The following is a 21,045-nucleotide window of genomic DNA, read 5'->3' on the forward strand; positions in this document are numbered from 1 at the left end:
TATACTATACACTTTGTAGAGCATGTGAAACTTCGGAATCTGTACACCTCTGTGAGTTTCGCACTTCCAATGAATGTCCAATGGTGCAAGTCCCATTGCCAGCGTAGAACGACTGTATTTTGAGACGATCACGGTTGAGTACCACCGAGACTGAGACTCGCCAACAACAACACCAACCGATATCAATTAGCATCAACGGAAGGCAAATCAACTTCTGAGTTACGTAAGCCTTGTTTGATTTGTCGCTTGCTTGTTGACCAGACCCAGGTTACAAATCGGTTCGGTTCTCGAGCTTGAGAAACATGTTGCTTACCGTTTTCGGTGGGGAAACGCGGGCCTGCGGGTGGTTCTGGGGCAGGCCAAAGTTCTTCGGCAGGTACGAGGCCAGCTCGGTTCCTTCGCGCCGCTGGCGGGACGAGTCGAACGGTTTGCGCTTCTTGGACTGCATCCGCTCACAGATGGCGATGTGTTTGACCAGTGAGGTTGGCACAAAGTTGCGCGCGCAAATTGGGCATGGCTGCAGCTCCAGGTGCTCCGGCGGGTCCGGAATCTCGAGGAACGGATCCGGCGGTCGGTACTGCTGCTGTTGCTGCTCGTAGACGGGGTCTTCCTTCTCCTGGTCGGCGTAGTTTTGCTTCTCGTTCAAGTTGTTATCTGCAAAGATGAGTGGGAAAAAATAGTTGCAGATAAGATGCCTTTACTAATGATCTGTTCGTATATTAATTTCAACGAGCAGAAAAAAAAAAACAACAATGGAATCAGAACAATTTTGCGCCACTTATCTTGGCAAAGCGCACAACTTTGCATAGTTGCATCTTAATTCTCACAGTCTATAAAAAAAACAAGAGATTTCCAAGTCAGAAGACACAAAAAAGAGCTCATCCAAGCATGCTTACACTTATAAATATCGATAAAAATGTTTCGTTTCGTGACTGCAAGCCTCAACAGGCCTCTTTGATGCTGGAATAATCTATTGCCTCTTTAGTGGTATTGTTTCGTTTTTAGTTAAATTGCCCAACACCTCATGCTCGAAGCCACGATTCCCAGCAGCACTTCGGACCGTTTATCTGCATGAGAAATAGCTGTCGTTGTGCGACGGGTGCATCATCTCCGCGGCGTCCGGCGATGCATTAAGTCATAAAGTCGTGCGAGAAAGTCATAAAGTTTATAAATAAATTTCTGTCCCCAGTAAAAGCCACAAAACGACACACCTCCTCTCCTCACTTCGACAGGTCATAAAAGAGACGACTTGGAATTATTTATCCGAGATAGATCCAGCGACAGTTTTCGGGGGAAATTTATGGTCGTTTGAGGTGTACCCCATGGTTGACCCCTGGAACCGATTTGCTTTCGAATTTCTCAAGGAAGAGATATCTTGTCTTAGAAGACGCAGTGACCCCAGCAGATATTGAGCTGAAAGGGTCACTTTCGGATTTGATTCCAGCAATGTTGCATGCCAACCGACTTTATGAATGAACTCAACCCCTGATGAAATAAATGGTGTGAAAGAAAATGGTGACACTAAATGCGGATGTTCATAAAAATCAACTTGACGCTCGCCCGGCTGGACGGTGGAACTAGAGCAGTTCTCTACGGAATCGGTCTATTTTCTTTAATTTTAATTTTTGTATTTTTTAATCCGGCTGAAACTTTTTTGGTGCCTTCGGTATGCCCAAAGAAGCCATTTTGCATCATTAGTTATATGAAGTTATATTGTCCATGCAAATTTGTGCGTAATATTGAATGTTTGGCCCTTTTGAAATGTTAGTCTTGATTTTACATTTTCGAAAATATTGTTTTCGAAAAGATCGGAAAATTTCACGAACCATTAGTTGCTAAGATATCGACATTAGAAAATTGTGGGTTGTATGGGTGATATGGGTGAGACTTAGAAAACATCAATTTTCCTGTTTTTAAACCTTTGCATCTAAGCCAGGGGTACCGTAAACCGGGGTGACATTGATAGGATTTCAATTTGTTTTTGGAATATTTTCCAACAGTTATGGTTTTTCTCAAGATTATTATTTTTAAAACATGTACTGGGGTAGGCCACACAAAGTCCATGCACTTTTTTGGAAAAAAAGTTTTTTTTCAATAGTGTTTGGAAAACTAGTTACGTTAAAAATTCTTAAATTAAATTCCGGGGTGACTTTGATAGTCATAGTGTTTCTTGTTAAAATCATATTTTAGATGTTCAAACTTTATTTTTTCGTTAAATGTACCATTACTTAAGTAACTGATAAAGTTTTTAAGAAAAAAAAATCAATGTTTGTATTTAGTTAACTAAGTTTATAAGCTTTTTAACAAAATACAAACAAATTTTAGGTAAAATTGTTAAAATGTTGGAATTTTGCCTGAAATTTGTTAAAAATAGTTTTGTTTATGAAATTATCGTTTTATATTGCATTTAAAACTGAATTCAAAGCACAACTCACAAATTTTCACATTTTACATGAAATTTGTTCAACTAAAATTGCCTATAAATTTGGAGATTTTTTTTAAATTGTGTTTCAAAAACACATATTATTTATTATTTACAAACTTATTTAACCTTCTCCTAGTAGAAAATTGTCCAAAGAATCCGAAAATGCATTCCGTTTTCCGATTCAAAATCGTGTTCATTGAAAAAATCATGACACTTTGAGAAGTTAAAAATAATGACATTCATCGACATTTTCTTAACTATAGTAAACTAACTTTTTAAACTTTTCAAAATTTTATGAAAATTTCTTTTTGAGGTACTTTGAACACTTTTCTACCACGGTCAGTATGATTCTAAACAATTCCGTACGTATTTTAATTGTACTCTTCATTTTGCGGAAAAATCTCAAACCTATCAAAGTCACCCCGGCTATCAAAGTCACCCCGTTTTACGATACTTAAAGTTTTTGAAGGCCGGGCCAAATTTGAAACTCAAATGAGCTTGCGAGCCAAATTTACAAAATAGGCCTTTAAAAAAAATACGTTGAAGTTTTCTGAAATTTCTGTTATTTTTAAAACACTTTCGTTAATAAAAAAATAATAATAGAAAAAAACAAAATGTCCCTTTTTTATCAGTAATGTTGATTTTATTGTAAACAAAATTAAGTTGTATGAATTTTCAATTTATATTTTCATTAAAATTTCATTTTTTTTTATTTCGATAATTGTGACATGTAATTTCAATGAAAAAATGTAACAAAATTTGTTAAGCTCCCGTAAAGTTAAATTTCAATGTTTATTTTCAAAAAATTGTATTCTCGACGAAAAAAAAAACATTTTGGGGAATAACACGTATTCATCGAAAACAAACTAAAATTCAAATTATTTTTGAATAAACCCGACCATGATCAAAATGATTCTGAACGCAAAGGAATGCATTTTTAATGGGTTTCAGCAGTAAGTTGCACGTAAATTTCCGTGATATTTTGAAGTTTTTGAAAAAAAAGTTTTGTTCCTACACAGAAAAAAAAGTTGAATTTTGGAATGTTGAAAATTTGGTAGGTTGAATATTACCTCTTTTTTTAGTAATATTACATAAAAAATGTGTAAAAATGTGAACTTGATGAATATTCATCAAAAACTGATAAAAAATCATCATTTTTTGGGGTAAAATTAATCACTTTTTTTGCCACAAAATCTGTCACCATTTCCTGATGAATATTACCATAATTTTTTTTTCTGTGTAGTTTTCGATTCAATTATTAAAAGCTTTGTAAAATATTTCCATCAGCCTTATTCGTCCAATTTCAACATTTTGTCTGCGTTGAATCCCGAGGGAAGGTTTCTAAGTTCAAAGTAAATTTGATCGTAATTTCATGAAAAGGGTCATTATGACTTCTCATTAATAATGAAATAAATACTTTTTGCAATTAGCACAGATTTCTACCAAAGTCAAATTCGAACGTGTTATAAATATTTCCAAAAATGTTTGATGAAAGTTTTGACGATATTAACTAGTTTACTCAAATTGAAACGTGTGAAATTGTTTGAATTATTATGATCATTGGACAAAATATTTGTGTCGTAAAATGGGGATCAAAATATTAATCTTATTTTTATAAACAAAAAAATATCAGCATAAAAATGTAATAATTTTAAGTTTGAAAAAGTATAAAATCGCTTTACAAGTTTCAAACGGGCCATTTTACATGATCATTCAAAATGGGTCTGCGGGCCGAAAAAAAAACATCTCGCGGGCCACGTTTGGCCCGCGGGCCATACTTTGGTCACCCCTGATCTAAGCAACTAAGGGTCCTATCAACAAAGTTCAAAAAACAAAAAAAATAGAGAATTTTCTCAGCTCTTCAAAAAAAAAATTCAAAATTGGGCAAACATGATCACTAATTTAAAAAAAATATAACTGCGACTATTTTAAAAAAAGTTACCTAAAAATGGCTATAACTCGCAAAAGGTGCACTTTATCAAAATTTCACTAAAGTACTTTTTGATTGCAAATTTGATTTTACATCGAAAAATGAAGTTGAAAAATATTTCGATTCGAGACGAGCAGGGTAGAGTAGTCATCAATGAGACACGGGGAACAATGATAAAATGGCTCTCACAAGTCGTAGTTTCAACCAATCAGGCTCATATTTGGGGGAAAGGTGTGTCTACTGGATACACGTCTGCCATTATAGTGGTTTTGGTTATGGACGCTCCCTTGAAAAGTTATTCATTAATGTTTGATTCTGGGATTTAAAAGTAAATTATGGATAAAAATTACATTTTCGCTCGTAGGCTGCCATTAACACCAAAACTAATATTTCTTCAAATTTCTTTCGACGTTCCATAGGGATTGAGTTGGGCTACAATGTCCTTTCATTAGGTTTGGCCAAAATTTAAAATATACCCAGTATCCAGGACTGTCTCATTGTTCCCCACTCATTTCAGCTCATGGGTAACAATGAGACACTTTGATTTTTCTTCATTAAACTTTTCAATATCTATGGAAATCTTTCAAAACATGAATTAAAAGTGATTTTTGGCATATTTATAGAGTTTTAACTTCATTTAACCAAAAATACAAAGTTATGTGGTATAAATATACAAATTTTACAAAATTTTAATACTTTTTAGTATAACTTTTGTTAATTAAAGTTTCAAGTTAGCAAAATTGCTTTAAAATGTTCAAGGCAAGTCACCTGCAATGGAACAATACAAAAATATGATGTTTTACTAGAAAAGTATTGATTTTCGTAGAGTGTCTCATTGTTCCCCAGCTGTCTCATTGTTCCTGCCAAGTGCGTCTACAATGAGACAGTTGAATAACTCTGGCTGTAGACGTCAGATCGATCTCATATTTTGGTCAATGTTAGAGCACATTAAAAGAAAGAAAATGCAACAAAAAGCTCATTAAAAAATGATGATGAAAAAATGAGAAAAATCTTTGAAAGTTGAAAACCAAAAGTGTCTCATTGATGACTACCCTACCCTACAGAACATTTATTGCCAAATTTGAAAAATCCTGGAAACCGGAGCATTTTGTACGGTATGTCCACGCATCTGTTCTCCCCTGTAGATGCAGGATGCATTTTTCGGACTAGCTGAGCTTGTCTTAATTAAATTAGATTAGAAATGATTTGTAAAATCCCGGGAAATTATAAAAAAAACCTTGTAAAACAAACTCTTACCATGTTTTGTAATGTTAGAAATATTTGGTCATATTAAATTGCTTTTTTTTTAATTTAAATTATTATTGGAAGATTGTTTAAAAATAATTTTCCAGAGTTTTTTTTGCAAAGATTCTACAAGCAATTATTTTTTCTTTGTTTATAGGACATTTTCAAACAAAATTTCAGATTTCAATGATTGTTTGTGAGTTTTTTTTTAAATAAATGTTCACAAAACCCCAATGTGATTCGGTGTTTATCCCGTTTTTTGTTGCCATCCATTTTTGTTATTCCTTTTCTCAAATTACCCAGCGACAAACAACGACGACGACGACGACGACAAAACGTGGTCCCCAAATGGCATCATTCATAAGAATTGAAAATGGTATTTTTAGCGCATTTGAGGAGGACTGGTGACGAGATCCAGTTCTAACCACCAGCACTACCCATAATATGATACTCCACAAAAAAAAGTGACGAGATCACTGACTCGCATTTAGATTAACGCATTTGATCGGGGCTCATTTAGAAGCTGCAATAAGAAAGGATTTGGGTTTTGAAGTTTTCGCGCCGCTTGGTTTGGCTTGAAATCTGTGTTGGTTTTGAAATTCAACCAGTGACAGTAATCCGATTTGAGGTTTTAACAGGTTGTCATTCGGCCACACAAAATTAACTCGGTAAAATAGCTGGAAAACGGTTTTGGCAACCGATATAATAGTCGGGTGACAGTTTTATCTCAGCTTTTAAATCTAACAAGGTCATTTTAGCGCACTTTGACTTTGACTGTTGTTTATCATAAATTCACGTTTTATTAAATCTTTGTCAATGTGTCAAGGTTGTAAAGGAAAGAAGTCCTAAAAAATAACAAACAAACAAGAATGTCAATTAGTAAGCCAAAATCTTCGGAACTCGCTGAGTAACACAAAAAATTCTCAAAGTGCTAATTTCTTCAAAGTTGATTCCCTTCCTTAGCTCACCAGCAGGGAATTTGTGAAGTTCCCGCACCCCCAAAAGTATCATGTGTCATCATCAGCATGACAATAGAGACTGTGTGGAGCTTAACCCTCTACTATCTATTTTTAGCTCAATTTGTTGATGCTGTTAAGCAATACCGTCAACTGGGGCGAATCGGGACACATGGGGCGAATTGGGACAGCAGTTTTAACCAAGTCAGAGCACAAAAATTTAATTTTCTGGTTGGTTTCGGATAGAACAGACTCAGACCAACAAAATGTGTACACCCATTTCCAAATTTAAAACCTGTAAGTGCTCTAAACACTGCTGTCCCTATTCAGACTGTAGTCCCGATTCGCCCCAGATGACGGTACTCAAGAACTTCGGCTTACGAAACCGGAGATCCAATCTTCAAACTTTTCTTTAGATAACAAATTTATTTATTTTTTTTAAAATCATCTATACGTCAAATCGTTAGGTACTATTAAGCAAAACAATGTAAATGGACCACTGTCAATAGAAAACGTGTAACTTTTTGATAAAATAGTCTTATTAAGATGAAAAAGGTCTGGTAATTTAATACTTTTGAGGTAGGTCGTTGAGGGTTAATTCTGGGAGCGGAAGTCGGCAAGCTATGTGTGTGGTTAAGCTCCGAAGATTCAATATCGCATCTTGGGTCGTGATCTGAACATATTGAAGGCAAAAAGGGGGACCAGCAGCAGCTGATGCATGGTCAACACAACAACACAACGCAGCTGAAACTCAATGAAGCATCACAGAATAGCACTGAAATCTTGAAGGGAAGTTACCTAGCAGTGTTTGAAAACTTTCTTTATTTTACTTTTAGAATTTGTTTGAAAATTTGACTCTGAAATTTATTGACATAGGTGGATATGCTTATTTTGTTAACAATTGTTTTTGATTTTAATTTAAAAAAACAATCCCACTTTGAAGACACAAAGATTCTTTTGTTCTGCCAAACATAAAAGCTGTCTTCTGAAGTTCCAATGCAACATTTAAGAGCAGAGTCGTTTCGTTCATTTATTAATTCTATTCAATTTAAAGTACACTTTCTCTCGCACACACACAGTAGCATCAACTCTGTAAAGTGAGCCAGCCAATGCTATGCTGGTGGTGGAGGGGAACTTTGATTGAGATTAACTATTCTTCTATTAAACGAAGTTCGGGTGGTCGCGGCCATGAAAAGGCGCTTCGAAACGAATCATGAGATGCTCTCTTCTTGGATGTTGAACACGTTTTGCTTCATAGAGATAAGTAGCATTCACTTAATTGGACCCATTAAACAATACATCTTGAGCCGTTTAGCGCGCGGCTCCGACTGAAGATCTGCGCACCGATAGGTCTACAAGGCATAATTTTTAATTGCAATGTAAAAGGTACCCTCATTTCAATATCGCAGACGAGCCTAAAGGGCTACCGCTCGAGGAGAAAGAAGTTGGATCGAACTAGCTTGTCTCACTAAACTGTTATCTGTGGGTGCCCCTGAGCAGACAGACTTTCATCGGGCCCGCCTCTTTCTAGTGCTACAATTTTAATTCATTTTACTCTACAGCAGAAAACTGCAATTACCTTTGCATACAAGAACTCATGCCACTAATGGCTACCGATCACGTGAATTGGAACCGCACATGTAATGGTGTAGTGTTAGAGTAAAAAAATCATTCAGTTGCACACCCCACTTCTCCTTCTAGATATGTTGCTGATGTTGAAGAAAAGTATGTCAAACTAGATAAGCCTGTAGGCTTCGGTTGGAACAAACAGCTTACCGGGGAGATTACCGATGGGAAATCGATAGGAAAAAAATAGTGCCTTCCATTATCTGGTTGCTCGTTAACCTAATTTGGGGTTGGGTGAAAAGTAGGGCAAATTGGCTAAACTTAGTTTGACTTTTTTTGTTTAAATTATTGCTGCTTTGAAATTTTTAGTTTTTTTTCAGAGCAAACTGTATTACATAAACATTACTGAAAAAGGACATTGAATTCCCACACAAATCTTTCGGTTAGTTAACAAATTTGATTATCAACGGTTAAAAAATGTAGAATCAAACCAGCATAATTTTTTTTAGCTGTCAGGCACCGTTCATAAAGTCCTGTTAACCTCTCAAAATAAAAGACTACATGTTCAAATCTGACATAAAATAACATCCCCTCATTTTGCAATAAAGTGTCATGAACTTAATCCGACGAAAAGCGAATCAAACCAAAATTTCTCCTTTGATGATTACTGGGTGATATAAACGATTGTCAGCTTTGGCTGTGTTTCTTAATAACATTTCCCCTATATTGTGCGAAAATAAATCAGCAGTATTTTTTAGTGGACCAGTCTCTAAGCATTTTTTTACAATTATAATAATAATGGTATCGTTCCATGGTAGAAAAAGTGAAAAACACGCAAAAAATTTAAAAAATTGACTGTAAAAACATGAAAAAACAAGATAGGAAAAAGTTTAGGTAAAAAGGTAGGAGGTTGTAAAGTAAGCCAAATAGGGTATTTGTCCCTATTTTGGGCCTAGTACCTATTTTGGGTCTACCAAACATAATTCAACGAAATTGAGCATTTCACCAAATCTGGCAGGAATCTGCCACTTGATAATGATACGTGCAGTCATTATCTTTATTTTGGTGGGCAAGAATAATTTACTTTTTCCTTCTAAAATAGAAATAAAGCAATAAAAATAGCACTCTTCACTTTTTTCTTGGCAAATCGCTAATTGCCCATTAGGGCGAAAATTTTCACCACTTTTGCTTACCGCTTGTTGACACTCAGCGCCCGGCTTTCAGCACACGAATGAGAGCCTTCCCCCGAATCTCCAATCACCGGCAATATGTTTTTTTTTGTGGGTTGCACAATCCCGTTGCAAAAACAATCACTAAACTGTCACCAAATCAATAAAATAATTGATTAATAACTTCGTCCATTTCGGAGAGAATGGCTCTATATTCAGTCCATTTGACACTTCTACAAATTGTGACAGTGTGTTTGCGCTTTTCACAAGTTACAGTCTTTCTTGCATATTACGGGCTTGTTGTTTGGCTACACAACAAATGTTTAAAACTCGTAAAGAATGATATAAATCATGTACAAGCTGATTATGCACGTAATGCAAGTAAAATCAATCATACTAATGATGATTTGTGGCTTAAAACATCACAATGATTTAGCATGTTTGTCGACCGAATTTGTGCAGCTGTACTGCACGAGCGGGGGCTGAACCGTACGTCAAAAAAGTTCGCCATGTGCTTCGAGATTTCAACCAATCAGAAGGTAGGCGAAAATATGTACAAAGAAGGTCGTATGCTAGAAGCAATATCCTCAATAGAGGGACAAAAAATGTTTCAGTTTCTCGGGCTAATACAGAAATATAAAGTATTTTCATCAAAAATGTGATTAAGTAAGAGCATTAGCATTAAAAAAACAACTTATTCATGTAAAAAAAGCAAGGCTGCCAATAGCAGCCTTTGAGAATACATCAAATAAAAAGTGCGCTCGGCTTAGTAGGCCCAAAATAGGGACATATACCCTACTATCAGAAATAAACATAAACTAAACAAGATAAATGCAAATAAAAATATTAAAAAAGAAACAAGATAAATATAACACAAGAGAAGTAAAGTTTATCGTAGAACAAAAGTTTCTCAAAATTAGGAGGTCATTTCAACAAGGGAAAAATAAAAAAATCGAAAAAATTGGGCAGTAGAGGGTTAATAGGTATTTGAAGCAACTTTTGATGACTTGACAACACCGCCTAGACAAATTAAGGAATAACAAAAAAACACAGCAACATTTCTGAAAACTTTCGCCATGGATGTAAATGGTTACAAAATGGAAATTAAATCACTTCTGCGATACATTCATTGGGGGTGACATTGCACAGTGGTGCAGATCGCAAAATTAAGTGGAAAATGGATTTTCCGTAAAATGATGAAGTTTTGGTGTCTTGAGAAGAGTTGTTGCGTATGGAATGGGGAAACTTTTGGTTTGATTGGAAATTAGGGTGGTTCACTATTAGGGTGATTTTGAACATCTAACTTTTCAGGAATATTTTTGGGATTTTTTTGTCTTCTAAAAAATTGTTGAACTTGCCAATCCAAGCAACTTTGTCGCAGACACCAAAATTTTATCTCGTAATCTACGCCTTCTACGGCCAAATTTATAGAAAGCTTCTGAGCAAACCTTCAAAAATCAATTTTCTAACGTGGCAATTCAGGGTTAAGTTGTAGAGAAAAGTGGTATTCGAGGCACTTTTAGAGCTCTAAAAAACAAACATTTTTATTTTTTGACAAGTCAATTTGGACTTAAGGGTCAAAAGTTACAGCGATTTTAAGGTAAAAAAGATGCAAATTTAAAACTTAAATATCTCGAAAAGGCGTAAGCCAAATTTTAAGCGCGGGGTTGCATTTGAAAGAGGAGATCCAGCTTTATAAACGCTGCAAAAATCTCAGGAGTGTTTTTCTTTAAACACGAGATATCTTCATTTGAAAAAGTCTAATTTTCAAGGGAAAAACTTATGGGACCACCCTAAGGTAGATTTTCTGAAAAACCATAATCGTGAACAATCCACATTTTTAAAAAAGGCCAAAAGTTGCCACATTTCATTTGCAACAACTCTTCCAAAGACACCAAAGCTCCACTTTTTTTCGGAGAATCAAATTTCCACTTCATTTTGCGGTCTGGATTCAAACCATTTCTTATACCTATAACAACTTGCTTGCAACTCGGTCAGAGAGACCTTAAATCCATTTTTCACAGTAGGATATCTACCTCAATAAAACATGTTAGTCGTTCTAATTCCTGCGATCCTAAACAACAACAACAATGGAACTTACGGGCAGTAACCTATTCACTCGCCCGTTTGGTGGACCTACCTCTTCGATCATCAGAAAGGGAAGGGTGATGCTCCGGGGAGGGTCCACGTATTAAAACACCTTTTAAAGCTCGCGCAGACTCTGATATGAAATGTTGTCACGCGAGTTTTCGTTTTCTATACACGCCACCCGAGTCGTATTAACAATGCAATCAATGGGAGTAGTTACACTCCAAAAGGGTGGTATGGGGGAGACTGCAAAATCGTACACCAACCCTTTTTGTTCATAATTGCCACACATTCATGCGAATAAACAACACTCCCTCCTGTGCGCTCATTTGTTCAAGCACCACAGAGTTGGGTTACGCCGCCGCACAAAACTTCGCGTACGCGTCAAGATTCCGAAAACCGGAAAGAGATGTTCAACTCCAAACTGTACAGACAAAACAATGCCTCAGCTATCGCACACACCACATTTCGCACAGCATCTTCCGGGGTACGGCGTCGAGGGAGTGTTGTATTTCCCACCAGTCTCGGGGTCAGTTGACCCAACCCTCGCTTTTGGACGACTTGTGTGTCTCCCGAATTACGATTGTATCACTCCACCACAGCACCGCTGGCCAATTTCTTCTACTTTCCACACCGGTGAAATTCGCGAGACGAATCTTCGACCGGCTCAGTTCTCACCAAAGGTTCCGCCGGGCGCAACTCTTCAATTTCTCACGGCCGCGGCTTTAGGGGACGACGAAAATTACACCGTTTTATCCGCGCGCAACCACGAACTCCTCCAAATCGCGCGCTGCCGATCGTAACCTAGCGAAGGTCTACACGGCACTAACCGGCCCGAAATACCCCGAGAGTTGGGTCGGGTGTACGATTCTCGTGAAGAAGTCGAGCTGAGCGAATTCATCATGATGTCGCGCGCGCGTTAACCAAGTTGGGCTGAGTTGGGCGAGCTCAGTGCGGTGCGACCTGCTGCAGGGTGAGATCTCCGAGTTTGTTCCCTACCCGCAATTGGGGGATGCCGGTGTGGGGCTGCAGAGCACAGTGGAGACGAAACATAAATAATATGGGATACACACAGCTATCAAGTTTAAAGTTGCTCTTCAGATATGGAAGCGCGGTGAGCACGTTTTGCTGGTGATTTAGGGTAAGGTGGGGTTTGATAAGGCTCTATTTTCTATGTGCACAGTTGACTTCTCTAGATTTTCAGAAATTTCAATTTCAATAGCGTTATCTGGAGAGATTTTTGTTTAGTTTGCCAAATTAATCGTTCACCATATTTAGTTTCTTAAGGCGATCAATATTTGATTCTTTGGAATATTAAATTTTGTAGACATTCTGGATCTGTTCCGACCAATATTTATGGAATCTTCAGGCGGGTCCAAGATAGGATCTTGAATTTAGTGAATAATCACGGCGTTCTGGCAGAATTATAGCAGAGTTTAGAAAAAACATCCTTTATACCCTTTAGCGCACTTTTTGTCAACTAAAACATATATTTTTTTTGCAATTTTTCCAAATATTCCTAATCTTACCTACAAATATTCGGAAAAGAAACACCAAATCGATCAGAAAAATCCTTCTCAAGATCAGATTTTCGAATTTTTTGCGTAGCACTTTTCTATGGATAGCCCATAAATTTGTATGGGGGAACCGATGATGCAAAATTGCTTACACTCAAACCCCGATGGTTTGACACCAACTGTTGTCAAACGAACGGGGTCACTTTTTAGTTTGGCACCCCTTTTACACGGAGTTCACATACACTACCAAACGTTTGTTTTGATAGTGTGCGTGAGCGCCGTGTAAAAAGTGACAGTTCGTCACTTTTTAGTTTGACTTTGACCAACCAACGGGGTACAAACTAAAAAAGTGTCAAACGAAAAAGTGATCAATCACCGGGGGTTGAGTGTATTTGGACCTAAAGAATCGGTGGAAAAAGTTATTAATTTTTTACAACATTTTTATAAAACAATAAGGCCCTCCTTCCCCCCTTCAAAATTGGTCTGAAAAATCAGGGGGCAAAAAAATATTTTTCCAAAAAGCTTCAAAATTTCCATGAAAATAGAAGTCTAATCAACTGAAACCCATCTAAAATGCATTTTTCTGCATTGATAATCATGTTTAGCATGTTCGGGCTTGTTTAAAAATGTTTTGAATTTTTTTGAAATTCCAATGTACAACACCGCAACATTTTTATTTTTCGCAAAAAAAAATTGTCAATACTTAGATTTTTTGGAAACTAATAATGGCAAAATAACTGGACAGGTGTATAATGCATTTTAAAACAGTTTTTTTAAATTAAAATGTTGAAACCATGGCTCGTAATTTCATTTTTTTACTAGTAAAATAAAACTAAAATTCAAACTTCAAGCCTGATTTTCGAAATTTTAATGGCTACAAACATCGTTGCAATTATGCTAATATAAAAAAAATGCCAAAAATCAATAAATTCATGAAAATATTTGTTTTTCCAAACTTTTAGTGATGTGCGGTCACAAACAATCGAAATTTGTAAAAATATTAAAATGCCTTCATTTGATGTAAAATGCATAAATAACGTATTCTGAATTATTTCCAATCGATTTTACATTTTTTTTCCAATGAAAATACTTTTTTTTTTCTTTGCGCTGAAAATTAAAATTTTTGGTTATTGCGCATTTTGCACTTTACTAGAGTCTTGCGCAATTATTTTCATCACAGTATTTTTTCATCACAGTGATTTCTCTTCACAGTGATGACGATGATATCCGTTGCTATGGCAGGCTGTTTATTTATTTATTTCTGGAAGTTCAGAAAGCTCGTTCAGGCCAGAGAAAGTGTGTTCCGACTTGTTCCGACTGTGGAATCGCGGTCTTTGGTGCCGGGATGCAGTGGTGTTGCGCCGGCATCTTGGCTTACGAAGGATCTTTGGAGTCAAATAACGGCTGATGGCTGTTGTTGCTGCTTCGGGCAGGATTCCGCTGCCGGATGTCGAGCGGGTGTTGCTGGGCTTCCGCGCGGTTAGGCGTCTTCTCTCAGTGACGGTATCGGCCAACCCAGCACTTGGCTGATCCGGTCGAACCGAGAGGGGAACCTCCTTGACGATGATGGCGCGTTCCGCGCCAGGGTGAAGATGGTCCACGCCAGAGATGAAGATGGTCCGCCAGAGGTGGAGATGTATGGTGGACGTTTTGATGCAGGCAATGGCCCCTACGCACTCACAAGCCTAGACCGACCAAAAACCGTGGATTGCCGAGGTCCTGCGGATTATTGACTTCCGCCGGGGCACTTCCTTTTCCGGGATGCAGAGCGTGACCAGTACGAAAACGGGACTGACACTGGGACACTTGACTAACCACACAGACGCCTGAATGGCAAAAGATTCCGATCTTTGCAATCGGTGATTCCACTTCTCCCTTCTAATCTTTTCCGGAAGGAAACTTCACCATTTTCCAATCCAACCCATTTTTGATGCAGTTTCGACGCAGCGCTGTCGAGCCTGTCTTAATTGCAGTGGTACGCAAATCCCTTCGCTGCTAGTGTAGGGTGTAGTATTGTAGGTTGAGGAATTATGTTAAAAAGTAAAGGTTCGTTCAAGAACTGTGACCAACGGTTACAAGATGGCCGATATAGTTATGGCCTCGAGCTTATTAGAAAAAAATAACCCGTAAAAAACCCAAAAGTGTCAACTACAAGAATCGATCCAAGAACCTTTAACAGACCATCTCAAGACTTAACTGCCACGGCCACCACAGCTTGGTGACTAGAGTGGGGTCAGAAGTCGATGCATTGCACTTGTTTTGTTTGATGGTGTGATAGAAATTCAGTTTGCCAACTGTGATGAAAATAATCCCGCAACACTCTACTGAGGTGCAAAGTGCGCAAAGTTGACAGTTCTCAGTCCTGCAAAGCAGTGTGATGAAAAAATCTAGGCCTAGAACGATTGACACAAAACTCTAGAAATTGTTGCAAGGCGCAATAATACAGTCCAGACTCGATTATCCGAAGTTTCGATTATCCGAAGGTTTGTATGGGACTTCGGATAATCGAATCATTTTTTTCGTATTTTTTAATTTTCTTATTTTTAACAACAACTTCAAATAAACTTTGCAGCGTCTTTAGAGGACGTTGGTAAATCACTACAAGTTAATTAAAAATGATTTTAATTACACTTTTTTAACATTCACATATAAAATTGATAGACAAATTAAATATTAACGGCTCCGGCTTCGGCTGCCGATCCCTAAGTTGCTATGGGCGCGGGTTCGATTCCCGCCTTATCCGCCTGGCCTTCTATCGGATGGGGAAGTAAAACGTCGGTCCATTTTGCGTAAAAGAGGTTTTAGGTGACTCACCACACATAACCTTCGGACGTCTAGAAATGAGCAGAAACTTGCAACAGAGACCACAAAAGACCCGGGGGTCGTTAAAGTGGAATACTTTGCTTTGCTTTTGCTCCATAGGCCAATTTTTGTTTCGATAATTTCTATTTTTCCCGTGTTTAGAAGGTTATTGGAGCAGCTTTTGTTTTACGAAAAACTTTACTTTTCTTGTTTTATATTTTATGTTTTTTTTCATATCTTTTTTTTGTATTTTTATTTGCATTTAATTGTTAAGGTTTTGTTTGTTTTTTTTTTTAATATTTGGCTTATTTTACAACTTTTAATCATGATTTTTTGCTTATTTTCAGTTTTTTTTTTAAATATATTTTCAGCTTTTTTTCACATTCTTTTATTTAAAATTAAACCGTTAGCTTTTAAGTCACAGAAAAATGCGTTACAGCATAATCCGGAACAGATTACAAACTACTGCAAACGTATTATGATTTGAAACATTAAGAATGTTAGTCAGAAAGGCAACCAAATTTGCCCCATGAAAAAAAAAATCAAAGCATTAGCAAAGTAACATAAAACAAGTCATATTACCAATCTCGTAAATATCTGAAAAAAAAATAGGGTTCTTCTTTTGAATGCTTTTTCCAAATAAAATTTTATTGAAAAATGTAATATCTATATTCTTATATATATATAAAAAATTTCGACGGTTTTGTTCGAACGCGAATCAATTCAACACGGAACGTCGGATCGAGGTGCTCTTTGTTGCGTTGGGTTCGTATAAGTCCAAGGAAGGTTCATACGCCAAAAAGTTACAACTTTGGCCACTCTGGAACCGATTCCGAAAAATCTGCAGATTGTATGGGAAAAGTTACGTAAAATCAAATTTTGATCACAGGAGTCTAAATAAGCAAAACAGTTAAAAACGTCATCAAACGAATTAAAGGCAGAACGAAGTTTGTCGGGTAAGGCTTGTTTAATATAAATGATATTCCCGATGGAAATACAAGATAATAAGAATAAGTATTAAGTTTTTTTTTTTTAAATAATTTATATTGTAGCTCTAGATGTTTTTGGATCTTTTCAAGGAAGGTGATCAAAGCCATTATTCCATTAAAAGAAGCAAGACATTAAATCGAAGTTGACTTTATAGCTGTCGGCCACCATTGCTAGTACCAACCACTAGTGTCTTCCTTTTTATCTACAAGGACTTCGCCGCCCTGGGCTCCTAAGTGTATGAAAGTATGGCACGGAGCGACGGCGCCGAATATCCATATTTACACAAAGAATTTTAGAGCGCCCGCCGTGGGATTCGAACTGGCGACCTCTGGATTGTGAGTCCAGTGCGCGGTCCGATTGATCCACACGGGCGGGACGAAGCAAGACATAACCGTTTGTATATCTCTATCTAAATACACGCAATTTAATCAAAATCGAACTTAATTTAAACTTAATTTTGAGATATTTTTTAGCAAATTTCGAAATTTAACTTAAAATTCATCCAAATGTTGAGTAAAATTCTCCTTAAGTGGAGGGGACCGCACCCAACTCCAATATTCCCCAAGTCTCCCGTAAACATCTCAAGCAACATTAACTGCAGGGCCGGCGCACGAACGAAGCAAGAACTGAGCCGTCCAATCGACTGACTGATATGGTTCTTCGAACTGCATAAAGTCAGGACCAGCTCTCGAGAGGGGGGCTCCCGAACGGCTCAACATAATGTTGCTCTCGGCGTGATTCGATCCGCGCTTTAATACATGCGCGCTTCGGGTTGATTTATGGTACGGGCTTGTAACTCTGTTAAGGTGTAGATTTTCAATTTGTAGAAGTTTAGTCTTTATGTTGTAAGTTCATCTCATCTTTCCCAGATCTCTTGCAAAATTGCTTTGTGAAGTGTTGACCGGAAATAAGTCAATTACCTTAAGATCAGTTTATTTAAGGTTTATGTATACTATATGAAATGATTGCATACACCAGCAGATCTGCAAATCATAAACATAATGTGGCGGCTGAAAACGTATTCAACTTATTAATCCATGAATGAACCGTGGGATGCATGGCGAATGCGAGCAGACAGATTTGGTTGAAGATTTGCTTAATCAACAATCGGAGTCACGACATTCTGACTCATAATCGAATTAGCTCACGACCTTTCTTGGATTAAATTGTTTTGAAACACTTCCAGCAGTCACAATGGATTTAAATTGTTACCAATCAAGAATTTAAGCTAATTTCTACAGGTAACCAAATTAAAAGCCCATTCAATCAATACCCCGTTTGATTGAGTAAATTCATAGCATAAGGTGGCTTTATTTTGCAAATTCTCGCGGTGTAAGAATTCAACACCATGAGTGACATTAGCAGCGAATCACCCGTCGATCAACATGCTAATAAGCTTGCGATGTGGGTGAAAAAATACACCACACCGATGACATCAATTTTCCACCGATATGCTAATGAGCTCGAGCGATAATTTTGCACTCGAAGGCGGAAAATGGGTAGGATTTATTGGTGATTTTAGCTGGCTGCTTGAAGCTTCAAGTCGGTTATGAGCTTGTGCTTTTTGGAGTGGAACAATGTAAAATCTTTTTTGGTAATCTTCATGACTTTGATCATGAGATGATTAGATTTGAAAAATACAGTTACAGTCAAACAGACCGAGTCAAAATATTTTATATTTATAATATTTTATAATATTATTTAATTATTCAAGTTTTTTTTATTTCTTAATATTTTTGGTGGGAAAGAGTGTTTTTTCCAAAGCATATGTCGCCCACCCCCTCTACAAAAGTCCACCAAAAATCAAAACCTTTTTTTTAAGTTGGAGGTTTGGTGTTGCCATCTGAGATCAAATTCGAGACCAGAATGAGCTTATCCAAATTTAGATTAGCTCTGAATGAGCACAATATTGAGTTACGCCCTTTTGTATTGTTGGTATTTGGTTTATTGATTCATTTTTCAGGGCATTTTTATCAACAAACATGCTAGTTTGTCAGATTTGAAAATATATTATTCTTTTCAGCCTAACCTACCGGGAGAGACATCATTTGTAAAATTTATTAAGAAAATTCAGAGATACAGCAGATTTGCAAAAGTTCTATTTTTCAGAGCAAATTGCATACAGGCAAATTGTATGGGAAAATACTCATTTTGGACAAATCGTTGTCTTCTAAAATACTGGTATTTATGTTACTGATCCATGTTGAGACCCTTTTACATTAAATGCATTAAGATTATTAAAAAAATCTCTTTTAAAAATTGTTGTCTTTAAGAATTGATATTTGCAATAACTTTTGTAATCTGAGCGGAATTGGGTTTAGTCCAAACAATTTTCCTCGTAAGTCAATTCTGGTCCATCCTTAGAAAAGTTCTCAAAAAGTTTATGAATTCTCTACATTAGCTGATATGTCATTTTTTTGTCGAGACATTTCAAAGCAAGGGTCCAGATTTCCGGTTCAAAGATCAGAATTGACCGCGCATAACCAATCGTTTCGTTAGCTACCACGATTCGAAAGCAACCAGCGAGTAGGTCCATTGGAGCGATCCAAATCCTTCAAGATTACTGCGCTCTTCAGGGATTTGTTTGATCTGCAAATATGTCAAACTATTGAATGCAAATAGTCATTCTCATGTAAAATTTTCTTTCCGATAAAATATTCTCCAATTTTTAAAAACTTGCATAACACTTGAAAACGTCAAAAAAAGCTTAAGTGGGTCCTACATGACTTTTGCATTGCAAGTGGTTAGTTTAACTGAATTCTTTGGCATTTTCACATAAGTTTGGTACATTTTGGATGACCTTCTGAAGCCTCTTTTCTAAATATTGATGATTCGTCATGATTCGAAATCCGGACACTTAGGCGTCATCCATAAAATACGTACGCTTTTAGTGGTCAATTTTAAGAGAAATCATGCAAAATGTGTATTTTCTAACAATTTTTCATCAGAATTTTAAAATTAAAATGACTTGACGGATTCGTATCCCGTATACTGACAGAAGCTGATTCGAAATCCGGACACTTTTGCTTCGAATTCCGGACACACGTTTTTTCTTACGTATCGCACAAATTTGGATTGAAATTTTAATGAATGGCATTTTTTAGGTCTCAAATAAGCTGAAAACATCAAAACATTCGAAACTTTCTATAGAATTTTACTAGAATTTAACTAAATCAGAACCATAATTTTCTGCTTTGCCTTCCCGGTGCTTCGCACGCCTTTGAAATATTTCAGTGAAATGTATCACAATTTTGATAAACTCATATTTTTATTCTATTTTTTTTTGTATTGACTACAGTGTCTAAACCAGACGTGCATCGGCACTCAATAGCACTTGACAGTTTTTCTAAGCCCATGGCTTGGCAAAGGCACCAAATCGATTTGTTTTATACAATAAGTATGTTTTTTTCATTGCACTATAAGTTACTGAACGACCGAAACCTTTATCTTCACTTATTCGCCAGTTCTAGCGATGAAGTGCTATTTGAGTGCTAAATAGCACATTTAGCACTTGAAATATTTGTGTTATTCAAATCACTATTAATTTGTTAATAATGCACATTGTATAGTGAAAAACGATAATTATTGACATCGAACTAAAGTTTGATGTGTTGCACAGTGAGCAAAGATTCACTCTGCCGGTTTGCTTAGGCCATCATCTCAAAATGTGGTGAAGTGCTATTGAGTGCCGATGCACGTCTGGTCTAAACCAATTTGAAATGAAAGTTGATGTTAGAATTCATCAAATAACACAGTTTTGACAATTATTATGCAAACTTATATTCAAATAATTGATAAAACAAGATGAAGTGTCCGGGTTTCAAAGCGTCCGGGAATTCGAATCATGACGTTATCTCAGCAACAGGGTTGGAATTGTCGCATAAAAATCTGTCTTGTTGCGAAAGAGAGAGGAGGCGAAACACGCAAAATAAAATCGCTTCCAAACTTCTCGAAGAAAATCAATTAGTTTAAGATTTTTTGTGAATCTCCTTGTTAGCACCACTTAAATATTGAATATTGATCCGATTTGGATTCAATAAAATGACTCAAAAATCCACACAACTGAATTCAAAAATATGAGTTTCATCCAACTCTGGTGCACGAGTCCAGGATTAAGTCATTATCTCTCTCTCTCTGCGTTAACCACCGCGGTTACTCCCTCAGAGCGATCCCAATTACTGTTTCGTACATAAATTAAAAGGGGAGCGGGGCTAAACCATCGTTTACTGCCTGGCTGACCAAGGTGTACCGATTTTTTTAAAAGGTTGTACACGGAGCTTCTCGGCGGTGGTGCTTTATTGCCCCCCGTATAACTGTAGCTTACGCGCCGAACAAGACCATGCTGTGCTGTGTCCGT

General features: G+C 36.9%; 1 protein-coding gene across 18 annotated transcripts in view; it reads right to left on the reverse strand.

Annotated features, from left to right (window-relative positions):
* Positions 1-21,045, reverse strand: part of LOC6037726 (probable WRKY transcription factor protein 1) — a 115,053-nt gene that overhangs the window by 18,391 nt on the left and 75,617 nt on the right. For 17 of the 18 annotated variants that reach the window (XM_038257929.1, XM_038257928.1, XM_038257927.1 and 14 more), the window contains one exon: positions 314-654. In XM_038257929.1, the coding sequence (XP_038113857.1) occupies positions 314-654 (341 nt within the window). Of the gene's footprint in view, positions 1-313; positions 655-11,431; positions 12,174-21,045 lie in introns of those variants that run through there. The other variant, XM_038257930.1, reaches the window with a different exon arrangement.

The sequence above is a fragment of the Culex quinquefasciatus genome, chromosome 2 (genome assembly GCF_015732765.1).
Source record: "Culex quinquefasciatus strain JHB chromosome 2, VPISU_Cqui_1.0_pri_paternal, whole genome shotgun sequence".
In the NCBI taxonomy this organism is placed as follows: domain Eukaryota; kingdom Metazoa; phylum Arthropoda; class Insecta; order Diptera; family Culicidae; genus Culex; species Culex quinquefasciatus.